This window comes from Pleurodeles waltl, chromosome 5, assembly GCF_031143425.1.
Source record: "Pleurodeles waltl isolate 20211129_DDA chromosome 5, aPleWal1.hap1.20221129, whole genome shotgun sequence".
In the NCBI taxonomy this organism is placed as follows: domain Eukaryota; kingdom Metazoa; phylum Chordata; class Amphibia; order Caudata; family Salamandridae; genus Pleurodeles; species Pleurodeles waltl.
The window spans coordinates 1,847,599,963-1,847,619,168 of NC_090444.1; the positions used below are offsets into that span (position 1 = coordinate 1,847,599,963).

Below are 19,206 nucleotides of genomic sequence, written 5' to 3' on the forward strand. Positions count from 1 at the left end.
TATATATTTGTATATATTTGTAAATTATTGCGTAGTATTTAGTAGTGTGTTTGTAATAAATGTACTTCTCCTTTTCTAAAGAAAAAGTACTGACTGCACAATCATTTATTTAGTGTTATTATTGCGTGCCAGTGATTGGTGATTCCTAGCCCACACCACCTCCCTTGAGTAGGCCTTAGACTGATCAGCCTTGCAACCCTGTGAGAGTCAAGCGCTACCATTGGGTGTTTGGTTCCTACTGAGGACAATTGAAGAACTATTACTTGTGCTGATCACACAACTAATAGCCCAATTTCCTACATTGGAAATACTATCTGGCGTTGGTACAATAACCTGCAAGTCAGAGCCAAACAAAATAAATTGTGTGTGCAAATCCAGTTTTTTAACCATATGCTGGAACAGGCAAACAACCCAACTACCTTAATAGGCATACTACTAATGTTTCTTTAAAAAGTTTCTTTAAATGAGTACTTCTCGATGCAGTGCTATAATGTGCCTATTAGTGCCAAAGCTTCCATGTTAAATAACAGTAGATGTTGTAGCACCCAGGATAATGTGCTGCATGGTGAAATACTTATACGGTCCCAAAGGCGAGACCTATTGGCTATGCCAGTACTTTATATCTGGCTCAGGGGCATGACCATTCACTGTCATATTCCTTACTGGAAATCAAAACGCAAAAGTATATTGTAGCCTTCCACCTCAACCACTCAAATGGACACTGAAAGTCAGGAGGTGACCACACTGCAAGATGCAAATTGTGAAATCTGGTGTGCACGAAGAGATATCAATGCAATTATTTTAATAGCTACTCCCATCGTTATTCCTCTCCTCTTGCACAACGTACCAGGAAGTTACCATCCTGCCTGAAAGTTATAGCCCTTTCAGAGATTACCCTAGAGATGAAACAGCTGCTGGACCCTCAAATAACCCAGGCAAACATTCCAAATGCTATCAAACCTATGCCCAAGGGCAAAACTCAAGTTACTGATGGCCTCCCTGCAGAATTGTATGCAGCATTCAAGGAACTGATGGTGTACCAACTATTGAACTTGTGTAAGTTTTCACTGGAAATATCTCCCCCACATCAAGTGATGTCAAACCTCACCAAGAGTTAGGGCCATATTTATGACCCAGTTGACATCGCTTTTGCACCACGCAATGTGGTGCGAGAGTGACGCAAACCTTAAGTCAGATTTCTGAAGCCAGTCAAAGCTGCTTTGCATGGCTTTGAATGGCTTAAAAAAATCGGGAGTAATGCAATTCTGAGCAAATCACTGCATTGTATTACTCTGCACAGGAGAGGTGTTCCATGGGTGCTCCGTGGGCGTTCCCAAGCAACTCCCATGGTTTTGATGCATTTCCAGATTTACTAAACCTGGTAAACTTGGGAATGCTCAAAAAGATACACTACACCTCCCTAGGAGGCAGACTTAGAAAAAAGGAAAACGTCTCTCAGGATTATTTTTTGTCCAGGAAGGTGCCCCTTCCTGCACAAAAACAATCCTGCCTACAACGCAGGCACCCTTCCCCCATAAAGTAAGGGTGCTAGGCTGGCAAAACGGCATCAGCGCGGTGGGAAAGGAGAGGAATTCACCGTATGCCGTAGCCACAGCCCCTTCCTGCCCTTTTCTTTTGATGCAGGGCAGCGCAGCATGTCATTCTGCACCACACATAGAAAGAAAAAAAAACACCTCTCTTGATAGTTTTTTTGCAGGAAAGTGTCCATTCCTGCACAAAAACAATCATCCCCACAACACAGGCACAAATTATTGAGGTTATGTTCATCCAACCTCAGATACGGTGGACTCCTTAAAATGTATGCTAATACTTCTGATGAATGCTCTAGACATGTTTGTGATACTGCTGATTCCTACCTCATAGTTTAGGCTTGCCCAGTCCTGGAGCCTTTGGGAGGACTGTGACCAGATAAATTAGGTTATATAGCTGGCAGATATAACTACTTTGATATAGCCATGGTTGTAGCTAAGCCTAATGTAGTGATTGCCTAGAAGTCTACCATTGCCTCCAGCGTCAAAATAGATTGCGGCTGAATGCAGTGCTCTCAAGTCGCAGACTATGATAAGGTGTCGGCTAGAAACAACTCTAGCCTAGGGCGCATTCTTAATTGATCTCTCAGACAGTGGTGACTGCCATACATTTCCCCGTCCCATACTGAAATTGCCTAACGACTGAGTGATGATGGACATGAAACTGTGATGCCTCTAGGTTGTGGCGCACATAACCCCTTCTTCTTCTATACCACCAGAATGTTGACTTTGCACAGTAATGTACTTGACAAACTGCAGTGAGGATGGGCACTTCCGATGCTTTGAGTCCCGGGGACCTGAGAAATGCTGATGGCTTTCGAATACTGTGTTTACATGGCACAGCGTGGGCACACTTACTGGGATAATTTTTTGATTATGATATGCCCCAAGGACAACATTATCTTAAACATATAAAAAAATACAGACTCTAGGGCCCATATTTATGCTTTTTGACGCAAACCAGCACCGGCGCTGGTTTGCGTCAAAAAATGTACCGCCGGCTAACGCCATTCCTACGCACCATGCGGGTGCCTTATTTAAGGAATGACTTTAGCTGGCGCTGCAGACTGGTCAGAGTAAAAAAAAATGACTCAAACCAGGCAGCGCCAGCGTAGGGGAAAATGGGGGTTGTGCGCCAAAAAATGGTGCAAGTCAGGTTTGAGGCAAAAATCACGCCTCAAACCGGACTTGCGCCATTGTTTGACGCACAACCCCCATTGAAATGACTCCAGTCTTAGCAAAGACAGGAGTCATGCCCCCTTGCCCAATGGCCATGCCCAGGGGACTTTTGTCCCCTGGGCATGGTCATTGGGCACAGTGGCATGTAGGGGGGCCCAAATTAGGCCCCCCATGCCACTTTAAAAAAATAAAAATAAATACTTACCTCAACTTACCTGGGATGGGTCCCCCCATCCATGGGTGTCCTCCAGGGGTGGGCGAGGGTGGAAGGGGGGTGTCCCGGGGGGCAGGGAAGGGCACCTCTGGACTCCTTCAGTGGTCAGAGACCATGGAAGTGAGCCCACAGGTCCCTTAACGCCTGCCCTCACCCAGGCGTTAAAAAACGGTGCACATCAGGCTGTGCGCCATTTTTCAAGGCCCGCACCCTCCTGTGCGTCAAAATGATGCTGAAGTATAAATAAGGCGCACAGGCCTTAAAGTCATTTTTTGGGCGGGAACGCATATCATTAACGCAAGGCAGTTTCCCGCATCCAAAAAATGACGCACACAGAGGAATTTTGACGTCCGGGGGCTCGGGCGTCAAAGTTTAAATATGGTGCACGGTTTGCGCCGAATGTGCGTCAAAATGTTTGACGTACATTCGGCACAAACAGAGTATAAATATGCCCCTTAATATTGATTATCTGGAGCATGGTTTTGAAACATACTATTATGCTCTAGAACCTGGCTCCAATATATATTATTGATTGTCTACAGTATACCTTTGCTGCACACTAATGACCCTCTGAACTACACCGTATAGACATAATATTGACTCTCTGGAGCATGGCTTCGATGCAGATCATCGATACACCCTACTGATCCTCTGAATCCCAGCTTCCAGACATAGGCGGTCATTATAATAATGGCGGGATGTCCCGCTGACAACCGTGCTGACGGGCATCGGAAGACTGCCAGTAGCGGCAGCAGGCATCCCGCCATGTAATGACACCTGCAGCCTCACCGCCATTGATGGCGGTGAGGGACGCCATGCACCATGCTGGAGGTCGGTGGTGGGGGTGGATGCTGCTCCACCCTCACCACCACATCAGTCCAGACACCGCCTATAATGATGCAGTCATAGGTGTTGCTGTGTATGGAGACACAGAGTATTTCCCTCCCTGAGCAGCGCCACGGAACAGGTAAGTGCTGCCCAAGAGGGAAGTAAGGGAAGGGGGGTGTATGTTGAGTGAGTGATTGCGTGCATGGGGGTGTGCGTGTGTGTTTGTGAAGGGGTGGATGTGTGTCTACGTGTATGAATGTGTGTGTGTATGTCTATGTATGCGTGCATTTGGGGGTTGGGGAGCCTAAGCGGAGGTGGGGGGGTGGTGAGATGGTTGAGTGGGGATTGAGGAGGGCCTACAGGGGGAGGAGGGGTAGGTTGGAGGACTTTGGGGATTGGGCAGTGGGGGGTGGGAGGGTGTCCAGGGCCTTGGGGAGGTATTTGGGGGTTGTGGTAGTGGGGGGGGGGCTAGCATGTCACATACTGGTGACAGGAATGAGTATTCCTGTCACTAGTATGCTTTCCACCAGGGATTACCTGGCGGGGTATCCCACCAGGAAATCCCTGGTGGAAATGGGATCATTATCCTACTGGCGGTCTAGGCTCCACCACTGGGTCGAAAGTGGCTACTGTTGGCCCGGCGGTTGATTTCGGCCTGGCGGTGGGTAGTAGTGAACTGGCTGCTTTGCAGCCAGTTCACTACTGTTATCTTTATATGGCGGTCTGCACCGCCATGCCATCGGCGGTAATCACCGCCACCGCTGGCGGTGCGGTCATTACCACCATGTTCAGAATGACCCCCATAATATTGACTCTCTGTAGCGTGGCTTTGATGCAGATCCTCGATACCCACTACTAATCCTCTGAATCCCAGATTCGAAACATAATATTGACTCTTTGCAGCATGGCTTTGATGCAAATCATTGATACATGCAACTGATGCTCTGAATCCCAGTTTCAAGACATAATATTGACTCTCTGTAGCGTGGCTTTGATGCAAATCCTCGATACACATTACTTATCCACTGAATCCCAGATTCAAAACATAATATTGACTCTCTGCAGCATGGCTATGATGCAGATCATTGATACACGCTACTGATCCTCTGAATCCTAGCTTTGAGACATAGGGGGTTATTACAACTTTGGAGGAGGTGTTAATCCATCCCGAATGTGACGGATATACCACCAGTCTATAGGATATGATGGACTCGTAATACGGCTGGTGGTATATCCGTCACTTTACCGTCACTTTTGGGACGGAGTAACACCTCCTCCAAAGTTGTAATAACCCCCATAGTGTGGACTCTCAAGAGAGTGGCTTTGATAAGATCATCGATACGCACTACTGATCCCCTGAATTCCAGCTTCAAGACATAATATTGACTCTCTGGAGCATGGCTTTGATGCAGATCTTCGATACACACTACTGATCCTCTGAATCCCAGATTTGTGACATAATATCAACTCTCTGAACCATTCTCTTGAAACTTACTATAAACTCTCTGAAACCTACCATAGAATCTCTGACCCATGGCTTCAATAACTGTTAACGCTTTTCAGAATGATGTTGATATATACTATGGAGTCTTAGATGCCTGACTTTTTATATGTGCCATCAATGCTCTGGAGTATGCTTTGATACTAAAGATTCTCTGTAGCATACCTTCAGTACACACTATTGCCTTCCAGAGATAGCACTGCAAGGAGCAATATAGCAGGGAACCTCTGAAACGTGGCTTTGGCACACATGATTGACTCTCTGAAGCAAGACTTGGATACATACTATTGACTTTTTATAGCTTGGCTTTGATACATACTATTGGCTTTCTTAAACATGGTCTAACACATGCTACCAACTCTCTTAAGAATACCATTTCAAACATATCACTGACTCTATAAGGCATGGCTTTGACATACTACCATGGAATCTCTGAAGCATGGCTTTCATACATACTATTGACTTGCTGAAGCATGGCTTTGACGTATGTAATGGGACCTTCGTAGTATGGTTGTGATACTTTCTATTGACTCTCCGAAGCATGGCTTTGATACTTTCTATTGATTTGCTGAAGCATTGCTCTGACACTTTCTATTGACTCTCTGAAGCATGATTTTCATTTATATTATTGACTCTCTGAAGCATGGCGTCCATACTTGCTATTGACTCTCTGAAGCATGACTTTCATACATACTATTGACTCGCTGAAGCATGGCGTTTATACATACTATTGACTCTCTGACACATGGCTTTGATACATACTGTTGACCCTCTGAAGAATTGCTTAGATATGTACTACTGAATGTAGCATCGTTTGAATGTATATTATTGACTCTGTAACGAGGCTTTGTCACATACTATTGACTCTCTGAAGTATAGCCTTGACACATACTACTGTCTTTGTGACGCACAGCTTTGATATATACTAGTTACTCTTTATAGCATGGCTTTGATATCACTGCCAACGCACCAGACAGTGCCTTGATAAAAACTATTGACACAGTGGAGAATAGCTTCAATACGTATTCCACTTTGATCATGAAGTAGAGGCAGCACCACTAAGCTGAGAATTATGGAGACACCTACCAATCGTTGTTATGGCTGTCACAGAGAAGAAGAAAGAGCCTTCAAACTTCCATTTGCCCATCCTCGTGGTGTTTTTGTCAATAGTGATTCCGTGCTTGTAGGCTTCAATGATACCCTATAGGAGGAAGGATACAGGAATAGATATATATTTATATATATATATGAAGGTCAGAGGACACCTCAGCATGCAAGAAGTGAGTAATATAACGCATTCAAAGTGATTTGTAGTGAGTCAATAAACTTTGAAATAGATGGTACAAACACATTTGCCAGACTATCCCACTTTAATGTAGGTGGATTAAGTGTTAGGAAAGGTAACAAGCAATGTCAAAACCAGCAGGTCTCGTATTTAGTACCTTTTGGTTTTGCCAATGCCTTTTGGCAATGCTATACAGTGTTGAGGAAAAAATAATAAATGTTTTCTAGACGATGTACAGCATTGGCAAAAAAAATTAGAAAAAGAAAAAAGGCATAATGCCGTAACCCCTGCTGATGGTCACATCATACCACAGGTGCATACATGTGTGATGATTTAAAATACATTTTAAGGACAAATAGCTTTGCCTTTTTGCTGCCTGAAGTTCCTGGAGGTTAATTTGCATTTGATCTCAAACTTCTGCCAGCTAGTAACTAGCATATGAATAGATGTGAAAAAGGTATCAAAATGCATTGCAGGATCAAACAGTAGGTTGCCCTGAATGGGCAGAAATGACTCCTCTGAACCTCACACAATATGAATGGTGAGGGGTATGATCATCCAATCCTTGAGCTTGAGTGTCTAAGCCTGCTTGACAGGTCTGCTAGGTTTACATGCAGCACTTTGGGGCACACTTGAAAGGCAGAAGACAGGACACCAAGATAATTCTTGTGTATCACTTTGTGGTGGCTAAAGGATCCACTTTGTCCTCTTCTGTCTCTCATTTTTACATATAACACTTGGGGCACCCTTGAAAGGAAGGGAAACATAATGCCAAAATAATTCTTGTGTATCCACTATCTGGTTGCTGGAACACCCTACTTTTGTTCTACCAAACTTCTATCTTTAGGGCACTAGAATTACCATAGTACACTCCCCACACACACGTGCAGCCCTTAGAGCCCAATTTGATTGTGGCCAAAGACATCTTGAAAATACCCAAGTTGGGTATGGTTGGCCCTGGGAATCTTTACCCCATTGGTTATGGCGTGCCCTGGAGTCATTCTCACCCAATAGGTAGCTATTTCCAGCCATAAATGTGGCATCCCCAGGCACCCACTGCAGAACACTCCTGGACCTGAGAAAAAATAAGAGAGGATAGGACCTGCTGTCTATGACATGAGAGGAGCCTGTAGGACTGGAGCTGCTCCCTCTGCCACCCAGGGCAAAGACGTGGACTTCAAAGGTCATATGTCTGGCCTCCTATTCAAGCTCCGGGGATACAGGAAGTTGCAAGAGGCCTTTTCTGAAACTGCCCAGCTGACCACTGACAACTGGACGTGAACTGGAACCTGCTGTTGGCCTCTGTCTGACACCATGTGAGTGTGAGTCTCTAAGTGCCTTCACAGAGGTCTTAGGTGGCTTTAAAAGTGTACACCTGTGGTAGATTGGCACTTAAAGTACTAAAGTCACAGGGTAAAATCTTGGACCAGGGTGAACCTGGCTGACGTATTCAATCTGTGCTCGATCAGGGTCAGCATGAGGTTTTGCCTAGGTCCAGGTCTACCACGACCATTGACCATTATAGGCACTTTCTGCTTCTAAGCACTAATCCTACATAAAAATGTAAACATTCATATCTCAAGCTCCCGTTATCAGAGTTTTGTAATTTTTGTGTCATTTTGTTTATTAAATTTTACTCTAGTCTTCTGATTTTGTTTGGGTGTTTTTATTGTTTTACATTTTGACTTTATTACTGTTTTGGTACTGCATAAATACATTTCATATTGCCACAAGTTATGTCAGTCTAGTCTGTGCCATGGGTGCCAGAGAGTTGACCTTAGGTAAATTTAGTGACTTTGAGGGTTCATCATGACATGGTTTGTGATTTTTGCGTGACATAGGCACTGACCCCTCCCAGCCCCATATAATAATCCAGTTTTTAAATAGGGCACTGGAGGAGAGGTGAGGGAGGGAGTAGGGAAGGAGGAGAAAAGCAGAGCATGAGGGAGGCAGCAACACTGGAGCAGGGGAGAGGCACAGGACAGTGAGTAGAATGTGGGAAAGAAGCACAGGTGAGAGTGAGTGAAATCCACAGGGGTGTAAGAGAGAAGCACAGCAGGATGAGAGCAACGTAGGAGGAAGAAGCATGCAAGGGAGACTAGTACAAGTGAGAGCAAAGCAGAGCATGGGAGGAGTGCAATAGGACGAGAGGTGGAAAACACATGCACTCTCATGGACTGCTTAACCATAAATAAAAATATGTTCTCTAAAAGTGAACAGCAAAAGTATAGAAGCCAGCCAATCAAAGAGACAGTAAACAGGCTATGCTCCAAGAGAAGATAAAAAACAAGATGGACAAGCTAGGACCAGAAAAGTCCTTGAATAAGAAGCAAGCAAATGAGAGTGACAATAAAGCCAAGCAATAGGAAGCAGTGTGTGGGCGGTAAACCTCTGTAGGTTCTTGCTAAGCCCATAATAGTTTTTTCTCAACTAGACTCGACCTAAGAATCAGATGTTGAGAGGTGTATACATCAGAGTATGTTCTTTTCCTCAGCTTGAATCAAACTTGAAAATTGTGCTAATAGTGGACTTTTTATATATGTTTTACATTGCTTCACCGTACTGATCCAAGGTGTACCCCTCCAGGAGGCAGCAGTTGCTTTAGTATCTAAAGTGTGTCCATTTGATGCCACCATCAGATTAATCTTTAGCCTCCTCCTCTTCTGTAAATATTTATACGAGTGATGGAGTGCGTTTTGACTACACACATGCTTTGAAAACTAGATTAGTTAGCGGAATGCACTGTGCTAAAATACATAACACTAATTATATCAGAGATGAAGGTCATGCTGTTTAACATAAGGCACCATATTGTTGGAACTCAAACAGATCTTCCGAAGAAAGTGTAAACGAGTCTGAGTACCCACTGGATATGATTAGGGTTTAACGGTATTTTTTTTTTTGACATTTTCATCAGTATTTATCCATATTTATTTTTTGCTCAATTCATCTGTATTTATATGTATTTATTTTGTGCTTACTGTAAAAAGGAATGATGCAATGGGTTATTTCCACATATATTTAATCAACCAAAAAATATTTACTCGTCTTTGAATGTCAAATGGGTTTTAGCCATTTACAGTACAATTCTGTCATCTGAAATAATTTGCATCGGAAAACGTTAGTGCTGAAGTTATATAAGTTTCATTAGGAAATCGTTTTTTTTTTTTTTTAGCTCCCCCACCTGTTAATCTGCACAGCTATTAATTTAGCATGCATCAATGGCAGGAGTGAAAATCTTCCAAAAGAAAACTTTTTTTCTTTTTTTCCTGTATTTAAAATAAATACAGACAGGTAAAAAGATTGTTTTTGTCTGTATTTTCCTGTAAAAAAGCATCAAAAAACAGAAAACTGGAAGCCTTAGATATAACTACACTCCCATAAAATTACTTTACCTAGCAGAGAATGAGGGCAAGAACAACTACAGTAATTACAGTCTGTGTGAGTTTAAAACAAAGGATTGGGGGCTATACTATCAAAACTTAACTGGTAGTACAACAAAAAGTAAAGAAAACTAAATATCAGTAGTATGCGAGGGAGGATTATGGGATCTCCAGTTCATGTGAAAGAGTCGCCTAGGTTCTCATTATTCTAATGAGACTACTGGATTTGGACAGCAGAATCACCTGTACTGAAGGGGACTGAGTGTGACCCCGCACAATGTGACACCTGTCGGCCTAATCCAGGTTTGTTCCAGCTAACTAGCAGTGCCTCATCTCCACCCAAGAGCAGGGATGATTGGGCAACCGGGCGCATGACATAAATGACTCCTCAGTGGAATTGTGGTCACTCAGATCTCATCTGTTTCCCTCAGTTACATTAATCTCATATTAGCAAGGACAATCAGAGGCAGAGTATAGTTCAATAAGGTTTTATTGAAGTAACTGCATCTTAGATAATAAGGCATGTATTGCAATAACTAGGACGATGAAGCACAACAAGATTAAAATTGTGACGAGGAGAGTAAAACACAAGAATAACGCTACCATGTTGTCACTTTTTAAGAATAGTTCCTACCCAAGCTATGTTAGAGCACAGCATGTTAAGCTCTAAGTCTGCCCTTCAGGTTTCCCCTGGGAAGACATCATCCCTCATAGCTGAGCAAGAGGCTTGTAGTCTACATAAGCAGCTGCAGTGAAACAATCACCAATCAGCATAGAGTCGTGGTCATCTGGTTGGAATCTCCCTCTAACGTACATAGGTCAAAGTAGTGTTTTTCTAATAATACAGCTGATGTTCCGAGAAAGGATCCCCACGTAAGAGTGTGTATGTTTATGTGAACATTGGAGACAAAGCGTACCACTTTTGCCGGCAACCTACCTTACTGTAGCCTTGAGAAAAGCACAGAGTGAAAAAAATGTCTTGTTTAAGAACGTAGTGCTGATCTAGGCGAAGAACAGCTAGATAGAGAAAATATAACAAGACCCCAAATGAGGCTATCGTTAAAATAATATAACAAAGCTGAATAAAATATATCTAGGTTAAAGTGCACAGTGGCAGGCCTAGTTTGCTAAAATAACTTGAATAAGACTATAGGTAAAACGGCTACACAACAAACGGTGTAAAAAACAAACAGCTGTGACCATTAAAGGCCCTGAAAATATTCATAATTTAGGCTCCCAGTTTTCAGTTTTTACTGATTTTTACAGATAAATACAGACAGAAAACAATGTGTTTCCTGTTTGTATTTATTTGTAAAAGCGGAAAAATACTGAAAATTGTGCCTCTAATGAGGGACTTTCTGTGCTGTCTGTTGTGAATTCCAAGACAACTTATGAGAAGATAGACTGCATGGGGAGTTAAAAACAGATTAAGATATCTTTAAATACATGCATATTTTGAAATATGTAGTAAAGTTATAATATTTACCTGTAGGTGTATTGTTTTGCTATATTTGGCTGCTGAATTTGCTAAAATGCAACAGGCATCAAAGTATGAGTGCCTGTTTATCAGTTAAATAAACATGGAAATGTACCATTTTTGACTCCACTTATTCACAAACCACAAAATAAATATGGATAAATACCAATAAGATGGCCAAAAAATAAATATGGATAAACAGAGACGGTGTGGTGTTTTCACTGAGGAAGTCTTCCTTGGCGGTCACTGTGTCACTGAGGATCCGTGGATGTATTGTTTTCACTGTGGAGGCCTGCCTTGGTAGTCACTGTGTCACTGAAGATCCTTGCACATAGTGTTTTCACTGTGAAAGCCTGCTTTGGAGGTCACTGTGTCACTGAGGATCCGTGGACATTGTGTTTTCACTGAGAAAGCTCATCTTGGTGGTCACTGTGTCACTGAGGATCCGTGGACGTGGTGTTTTCACTGGGAAAGCCCACCTTGGTAGTCTTTGTTTCATTTGAGGATGGAAGTGCATTCCAGTGATGCAGGCTCACAAGTCCTAGTGCTACCCACCTTTTCTCCTGCCTATGTTTTGGGGTACACACAAGCTTGATGGGCGCCCTTTAGTAGGTCTGTGTATTTTTCAGTACCTTTTTCTTATGGGTTTTCCAGTTTTTGTGTGTATCAGTGCCCTAATGATCATGTATTGCCTGCCTCTAGCGGGCCGGTTGTATGCCTGTCAGGGAACCAGTTAATAAGCCTTGCTTTGGGGCAAAGACCAGTGTGGGCAACAGAGAAAGAGGTGTCCATTTCTAAAAGTATTGCAAGACCTTCCATTTTACTCTCAACAGACAAGGAGCTGTGAAGAGGCCCCCATGCGCTAACTGAAAAAATGAAAAAAAATGAAAACAATACTTCACAAAAATGAATATTTTCAATAATTCTTCTCTCCCACCTCCACACCAAGGTTTCATAAAGTTGTGCCAATTAATGATTTAAATAAATCAGAACATGCTGCACAGATAGATGTTGAAACAGCTCTTCAGAGGTACACAATCAGAGGGTGGCCCAAACCCAGAGGCAGCGACTGCCATCCTGGATTATCCTTATATGATCTACCTAGCCAGGGCTGCCCCTGTGTTTCTGCTGCCATCTCCCGTCTACTGCTTAGTTATCCCTCTCAACCAGATTATTGATTTCTTCAGAGTAAATCCATTTTCAGCTTTTCCTAGTTTTGGTAGCAAATTATTCGTAGAGGATTTCCATGTATAGTCATAAGCGCTGAATAGATACGCCCGCCTGCGGGACCCTGCGGAGCACGTTTCTCAAAATGTCTTCTTAAGTTTTGATGTTAGTTTTTCTTCAGGAAGGCCTGCAAAGTCACTTAAGAATGTCATTATGGAGCCCAAAGGAAAGGCTACAGCGGCCAAAATTCTTCATCATGTTTGGTTGAAAAAAGGGCATGCGAGGTAGATATGCATTCAAATGCATGAATACTTTTAAAGATTTCACAGAAATAAATCTTTCACAAACCTTTTTGTAATGTTACATAAGGATGAAGGAATGCAGGGCAGTGTAGCCCATAGGCTGCCATTATAGAGAAAGAAAATGAGACTGTGCCTTTAAGAGCAGTTGGTCCTCCCATATCCCATCACGCATAGCAAGAGGCAGTTACCTCAGTTCTTTTTTCTGGCTCCTGCTGACAGGAGCCTGAAGCATTGAGCTCCACCTATTTATAGGTTTTTTCACAAAAATTTCTAGTCAAATACTATTGACAACACTTTCGATCAACATTTTTCATCTTGACTGACTATTTTCTGTAAAATTCGGACAGAAATGTAATGTATTTTTCCATCTAAATGTCTTCATTTTTTTACAAGTGTCTTCACTGTGGCAGGAAAAATGCTAAAACAGTCCCACACAAGGTCTGTATTATCTGCCTTCCGTCATCACATGTACATAATGCCTTTGACATATGTAAAAACTTCACCTCCAGTCCAGAGAGGACAACAGAAGAAGAAAGCAGCCTACCAGTAGGACCTCAGAATGAGGGGAAGGTCAGTCTTCCACCAGGGCTCTAACTTCATTGGCCAGTGGGCGTGGAAGATCTCAGAAGAGCATATCTGGCCATAAATGACACAGGTCCCAGTCGACGTCGAGGACAAAGGTTAAGTGGGTACTAATGAGGTGCAACTAATACCCAGACAATATTAAAATGACAAAATAATGAAGTAATACTATCACAAAGTGTGAGGCATTACACCACATGATTTGCCTTTTCTTGCCGAATAATATTCTCAACCATGTCGGAATATTAGTCCATCCGCTGCTGCATAAATCCAGTGGCCCTGGTCATTGGACAAGGGAGTGTGTCATTTCCTTTTCGCTACCCCGACCACTGTGTACCGGCCTGTTTTACTCTCAGTAATGTGGAAAAAAGTAGGGAGTAGTGAATACATCTGCCTTGCCTTAGTAATGTATATCCAGATCATTGATACTGGGAGTGGCATACAACTACACAACTACAGACAATACAACTGCAGCTGCCGGATCCAAAGTTGATCTTTAGGATGCAAATACATGTTTTTGCATGACTTTGTAGCTGCGAACCAACCATGGGTTACATTAAGCAAAAGCCATGGTTTAAATATTAAAAACATATTTTTATGTTTCACTCCTTAATGATACTCCTATCTGTAATAAATATTTGCGTTTTTACACCAAAGACATCATTTTTATGAGCTTTTGACGCAGGGCAGCCCAACAACTCTCCTTGCTGCTCTGCCCTGCGTCAAAGGGAAAGCGGAGGAATGCACTGTATCTATGCAAGACGGCGCTTTCCTGTGCTTTCACCCTCCACTGGCTCCCTTCTGGAAGCCAACGCAGGCACTTTTGCACCATGGTGCAAGGGTGTCTGTGTTGCATGCAGGATTGTTTTTCTCCGGGTAGAGGCAATTCGTAATCTGGGAATCTGTCAAAACAGGGTAAGAACACCCACCGCAACGCCCACAGAATGGCTCCCTTGTGCAGAGTAAGGCAACACAGCAACTTGCGCTGCCTTGTCTTTCTCCACATCTGTGAAGCAGTGCTTAATTTGTGCTTGCTGATTCTGGTGCGCAGCACCGGTACTTATTTTTTAGGGCCCGAGTTTATTTATCTGCCTCAAGTGTTTACTGCAAGCAAAAGACACATATGGGAAAGACGAAGGAAGAGAAAAACAAAAAAGTGTCACAAGAGGAGAAAGCAGAAAGCTGCAAGAGAGAGCTGAAGGGGCAGGGAGTGTCTGTAAATGGATTGAAGAGCCTCGAGATGGCTTCAGGATTACGCTGCCTCAGTATTCCGTGCACGCACATTTAATTGGAGCAGCCGCGTGTTTAAGAGGAGGGCTTTGAGCACCGGCACGTTTTTTATTTACAAATGAAGCACTGCTGTGAGGCCGTTCAAGTGAAGCAACGGCAGCGTAAACCTGTCATAAATACGTCCCGTAGTGAAAAATAAAACTGCAGATACTGCCGGCTCTTTTCATCACAAGGAAAGTTAACAACCTGTTTAAATATTTGTTCAGCACAAATAAAGTAACTCCCGGGTAACAGGGCACTCTGACCATAACGCTTCCTCAAAGTACTTTACAGAGAGTCAAAGAGAGTCTGCAGCCAGGAGAACCATAAAGGTCTGCTCTGTATCAGGGGCGTGGCTTCCACTGTGCAGCAGGTGCAGTGGCACCGGGGCCCAGAGAAGCCCACTAAACACCGATTATTGCTGTATTTCCCAGTTCAGTCAGAGGCCGGGGTCCATTTCCTTCCTTGCACTGGGGGCCATGACACTGGTTAGGCCACTTCTCCTTCTCAGAGTATTAACCCTTAAGAGACCTGGCGGAGTCTTTGATTACTGACTTCCTGCAGGGGCAGTCAATCGAGGACTGGCTGTAATAAGGCCCTGTTTGCACAGCTAATAAACATGCCAACAGAGAGCCAAGGAGAGGCTTTCAGACAACAGACTGCAAACTACTTTAAGATTATGAAAGCATCGACAAACTGAGTAAAGAGAAATCACCCCAGTGATATTTGTGTCACCGATCGCCCTGCTCTTGTGAGAATTCAGTGAGTGGGCACAGATCTGCGAGTGTTACACTTATCGCCCCAGTGATTCGGGGATATAATAATGATTTTCAGGACCCTGGGCAAACGTATTTGGGAGGCCCCTGTTCAGAGCAGCTTTGAATTTATGTTCCAATTTCAGCTCTTTCACGCCTTCTAAGCCCTGGCCACTGACACTGCACGGACACATTTGTCCAAATTCTAAATGCGTTTGCACCCAATATTCAGGGCTAGAGACGTGTTTTCAATAATGTAACACAGCAGCTGCTCACTAATATTACTGCAAATAATCATCCTGGCACCCTCCTACTTTCCACATGTGAGATCCTGGTTTGATCTAAAAGAAACTTCTTTTTATGGATGCTTCATGTAACATAAAAACAACATTTCTCTGCAAAATGTCTGTAATAGATGCTCACACATCTCCCACAATAAAAACTAGCATTTTCAATGCAACGGGTCTTGCTTTCTTTCGAGTTAGATCTATTAGCATTGTAAACTCCTAACTGGACTTTTCTTGCCACACAAATTGAAAGGAAAAAAACCAGTGCGATCGCACTATGTAAAATGTAGCGCGATTGTGCTGAATTTGAAAACGGAAAAAACAAGCACGATCACGCTATGTTAACCCCATCGCGATCGCACTGCGTGGAAAATAAACAGATAAAGTAGTCCGGAAACCATGCTGAAAACATCGAGCTTCGTATGTTTTCAGTAGTTTACCAGTGCTGTGTAGGTGGGCTAAACACCGGAAAAGGCATGACGTATGCATGCCTTTCACAAATGAAAGCAAGCGGATTTTAAAAGGCAAGCCCATGAACCAATGAAAGTGACTGACGTGACATGGGTGTGGTTGGAAGCCCAAAGAGAGATTACTACAGGGGGCGGAGCGCTTTGTGCTCGCCCCTAATACATTAAAGTAAGAGTATTTAAAGCAATCTGTTGAAGAATTATTCGAGATCATCAGGGCAACAATGCAGAACAGAGCTGGCTGTAACAGGGCCCCCTGAAAGCTGGGTGCCCGGTGCCACAGTCCACTTTGCCAGGCCATGAAACCTCTCTGCGGGGACTCACTTTCACTAGCCTGTCTGGTGCCCCCTTATCACTAGTGCATCAGCTTTCAGTGTTTATTCCCTTTCACCTCTAGAGAGTAGCCTCCTACTGATCCTATTCCATTTGTTGAAGGATTGTGTATGCTATTAAACGGGAGTAGATTACTGTACTAATGTTGGTTCTAACCTTCCAAAAATAATGCATGTTCTTATTTTTCACCACATTAATGAAGGAAGAAAGAAATGCAAAAAGGTGAAACCTTATGGCCCCTGTAAAAGTGCTCGACTTAGGACACATGTTTCTCTGATTGCAGTTGAACACTTTGGGCCTGATTCACAAAGGTAAATGTACAAGTTTGTGTAAGTTTACAAATGCCTGCTATTCACAGAGTGATTTACAAGCAGTATCTTTACAAGTACGGAGTCTATGCACATAAGAAGACCTATGGGGCTTATTTAAGAGAGGCGTGCACCACTGGCGCAAACAGTTGCTGTGTTGCCTTACTCGGTGCCAGGAAGGCGTTCCATGGGGGCTGTGGTGCGTTTAACCACACTACACAAACCCATTGATCTTCACACTGCCGCTTATTTACTTAATCACGTAAACTTTGAGAAGTGCAAAAAGCTAACGCCTTCCCAGCTGAGGTGTAACAAGAGGGAATATTTTTATTTCTCCTCGTTCTTTCCATGTGTGCTGCCTCTCAGGATTGTTTTTGTGCAAGAACATGCAACACAGGCCCCCTTGCAACAAAGTGCAAGGGTGCCTGTATTGTCACTAGGCTGCCACAATGGCGCCAGCGCAGGGGGAAAGGACAGGAATGCACTGTATTGCATAAATATGGTACATTCCTGCCCTTTCACTTTGGTGTAGGGCAGTGCAGCAAGATGACTTGCGGCACTGCACTACATCAAAACCCCGTAATAACGGCCAATATTTCCATGTCAGAGACTCCGCTCTTGTAAAGATACTACTCATAAAACCCTTTGTGAATAGCAAACAATTGTGTACTTACTCGAAAGTGTAAGTTTAAATTGTGAATCAGGCTCTTTAACGCTTCAGTGACTGCCAGACCCTGTTTGTAGTACCACGGGGCAAGGAATGGCTATTGGGACACAACTGTGGGGGTTAGGGTCATTTGCCTCTGCCGTCCCGGGTTCAGTCCTAATATGGCTCTGCATACTGTACCAAGTACGATCCCTTCAGCGCTGGACTCTCAGTGGTAGTGATGATGAGCAGTCACAGGCTTCTCAGGGATGTAGTGTGGGGTGCATCAAGCTCAGAACTCAAGAATCACCCAGCAGAGCAATAATGGATTGTCAACCCATTGCCCATCTTTTGAGAAAATAAAATACTGAAAAAGGAGACATTGCACACTACAATATATAGTCATTCATCCACTGGCACAGGCCTCTGTACTCAGGATTTAAGGCCTTGATTCTCACCCACCTTCCTCTTAACTCTGTGTAGGATAGTGTGGCAGGGTTCAGGCACAGGTGTAATGCTACCCCTATGGTGTTTAGGGGTTGTTCACTCAGTTTTATAGTTTTTAGACCCAATGTGAGTCTTTTAAACCACTGTTGGTTGTGGTCAGGCCCACAGTGTAGGAAACTACCATCTTGCCTGGCATGTTACCCCCATATTTCACTGTATATATGTTGTTTTAGTTGTATGTGTCACTGGGACCCTGCCAGCCAGGGCCCCAGTGCTCATAAGTGTGCCCTGTATGTGTTCCCTGTGTGATGACTAACTGTCTCACTGAGGCTCTGCTAACCAGAACCTCAGTGGTTATGCTCTCTCTTTGCTTTCCAAATTGTCACTAACAGGCTAGTGACCAATTTCACCAATTCATATTGGCATACTGGAACACCCTTATAATTCCCTAGTATATGGTACTGAGGTACCCAGGGTATTGGGGTTCCAGGAGATCCCTATGGGCTGCAGCATTTCTTTTGCCACCCATAGGGAGCTCTGACAATTCTTACACAGGCCTGCCACTGCAGCCAGAGTGAAATAACGTCCACGTTATTTCACAGCCATTTACCACTGCACTTAAGTAACTTATAAGTCACCTATATGTCTAACCTTTACCTGGTAAAGGTTGGGTGCTAAGTTACTTAGTGTGTGGGCACCCTGGCACTAGCCAAGGTGCCCCCACATTGTTCACAGCAAATTCCCCGGACTTTGTGAGTGCGGGGACACCATTACATGCGTGCACTATACATAGGTCACTACCTATGTATAGCGTCACAATGGTAACTCCGAACATGGCCATGTAACATGTCTAAGATCATGGAATTGTCACCCCAATGCCATTCTGGCATTGGGGAGACAATTCCATGATCCCCCGAGTCTCTAGCACAGACCCGGGTACTGCCAAACTGCCTTTCCCGGGGTTTCACTGCAGCTGCTGCCAACCCCTCAGACAGGTTTCTGCCCTCCTGGGGTCCAGCCAGGCGTGGCCCAGGAAGGCAGAACAAAGGACTTCCTCAGAGAGAGGGTGTTACACCCTCTCCCTTTGGAAAAAGGTGTCAGGGCAGGGGAGGAGTAGCCTCCCCCAGCCTCTGGAAATGCTTTGATGGGCACAGATGGTGCCCATCTCTGCATAAGCCAGTCTACACCGGTTCAGGGATCCCCCAGCCCTGCTCTGGCCCGAAACT

The 19,206-nt window shown here is 43.8% G+C and overlaps 1 protein-coding gene across 1 annotated transcript in view; it reads right to left on the reverse strand.

Moving 5' to 3' along the window:
* KCNK17 (potassium two pore domain channel subfamily K member 17) overlaps positions 1-19,206 on the reverse strand; it is a 288,304-nt gene that overhangs the window by 200,481 nt on the left and 68,617 nt on the right. The window contains exon 2 of the mRNA XM_069236331.1: positions 6,359-6,473. Within this exon, the coding sequence (XP_069092432.1) occupies positions 6,359-6,473 (115 nt within the window). The remainder of the gene's footprint in view (positions 1-6,358; positions 6,474-19,206) is intronic.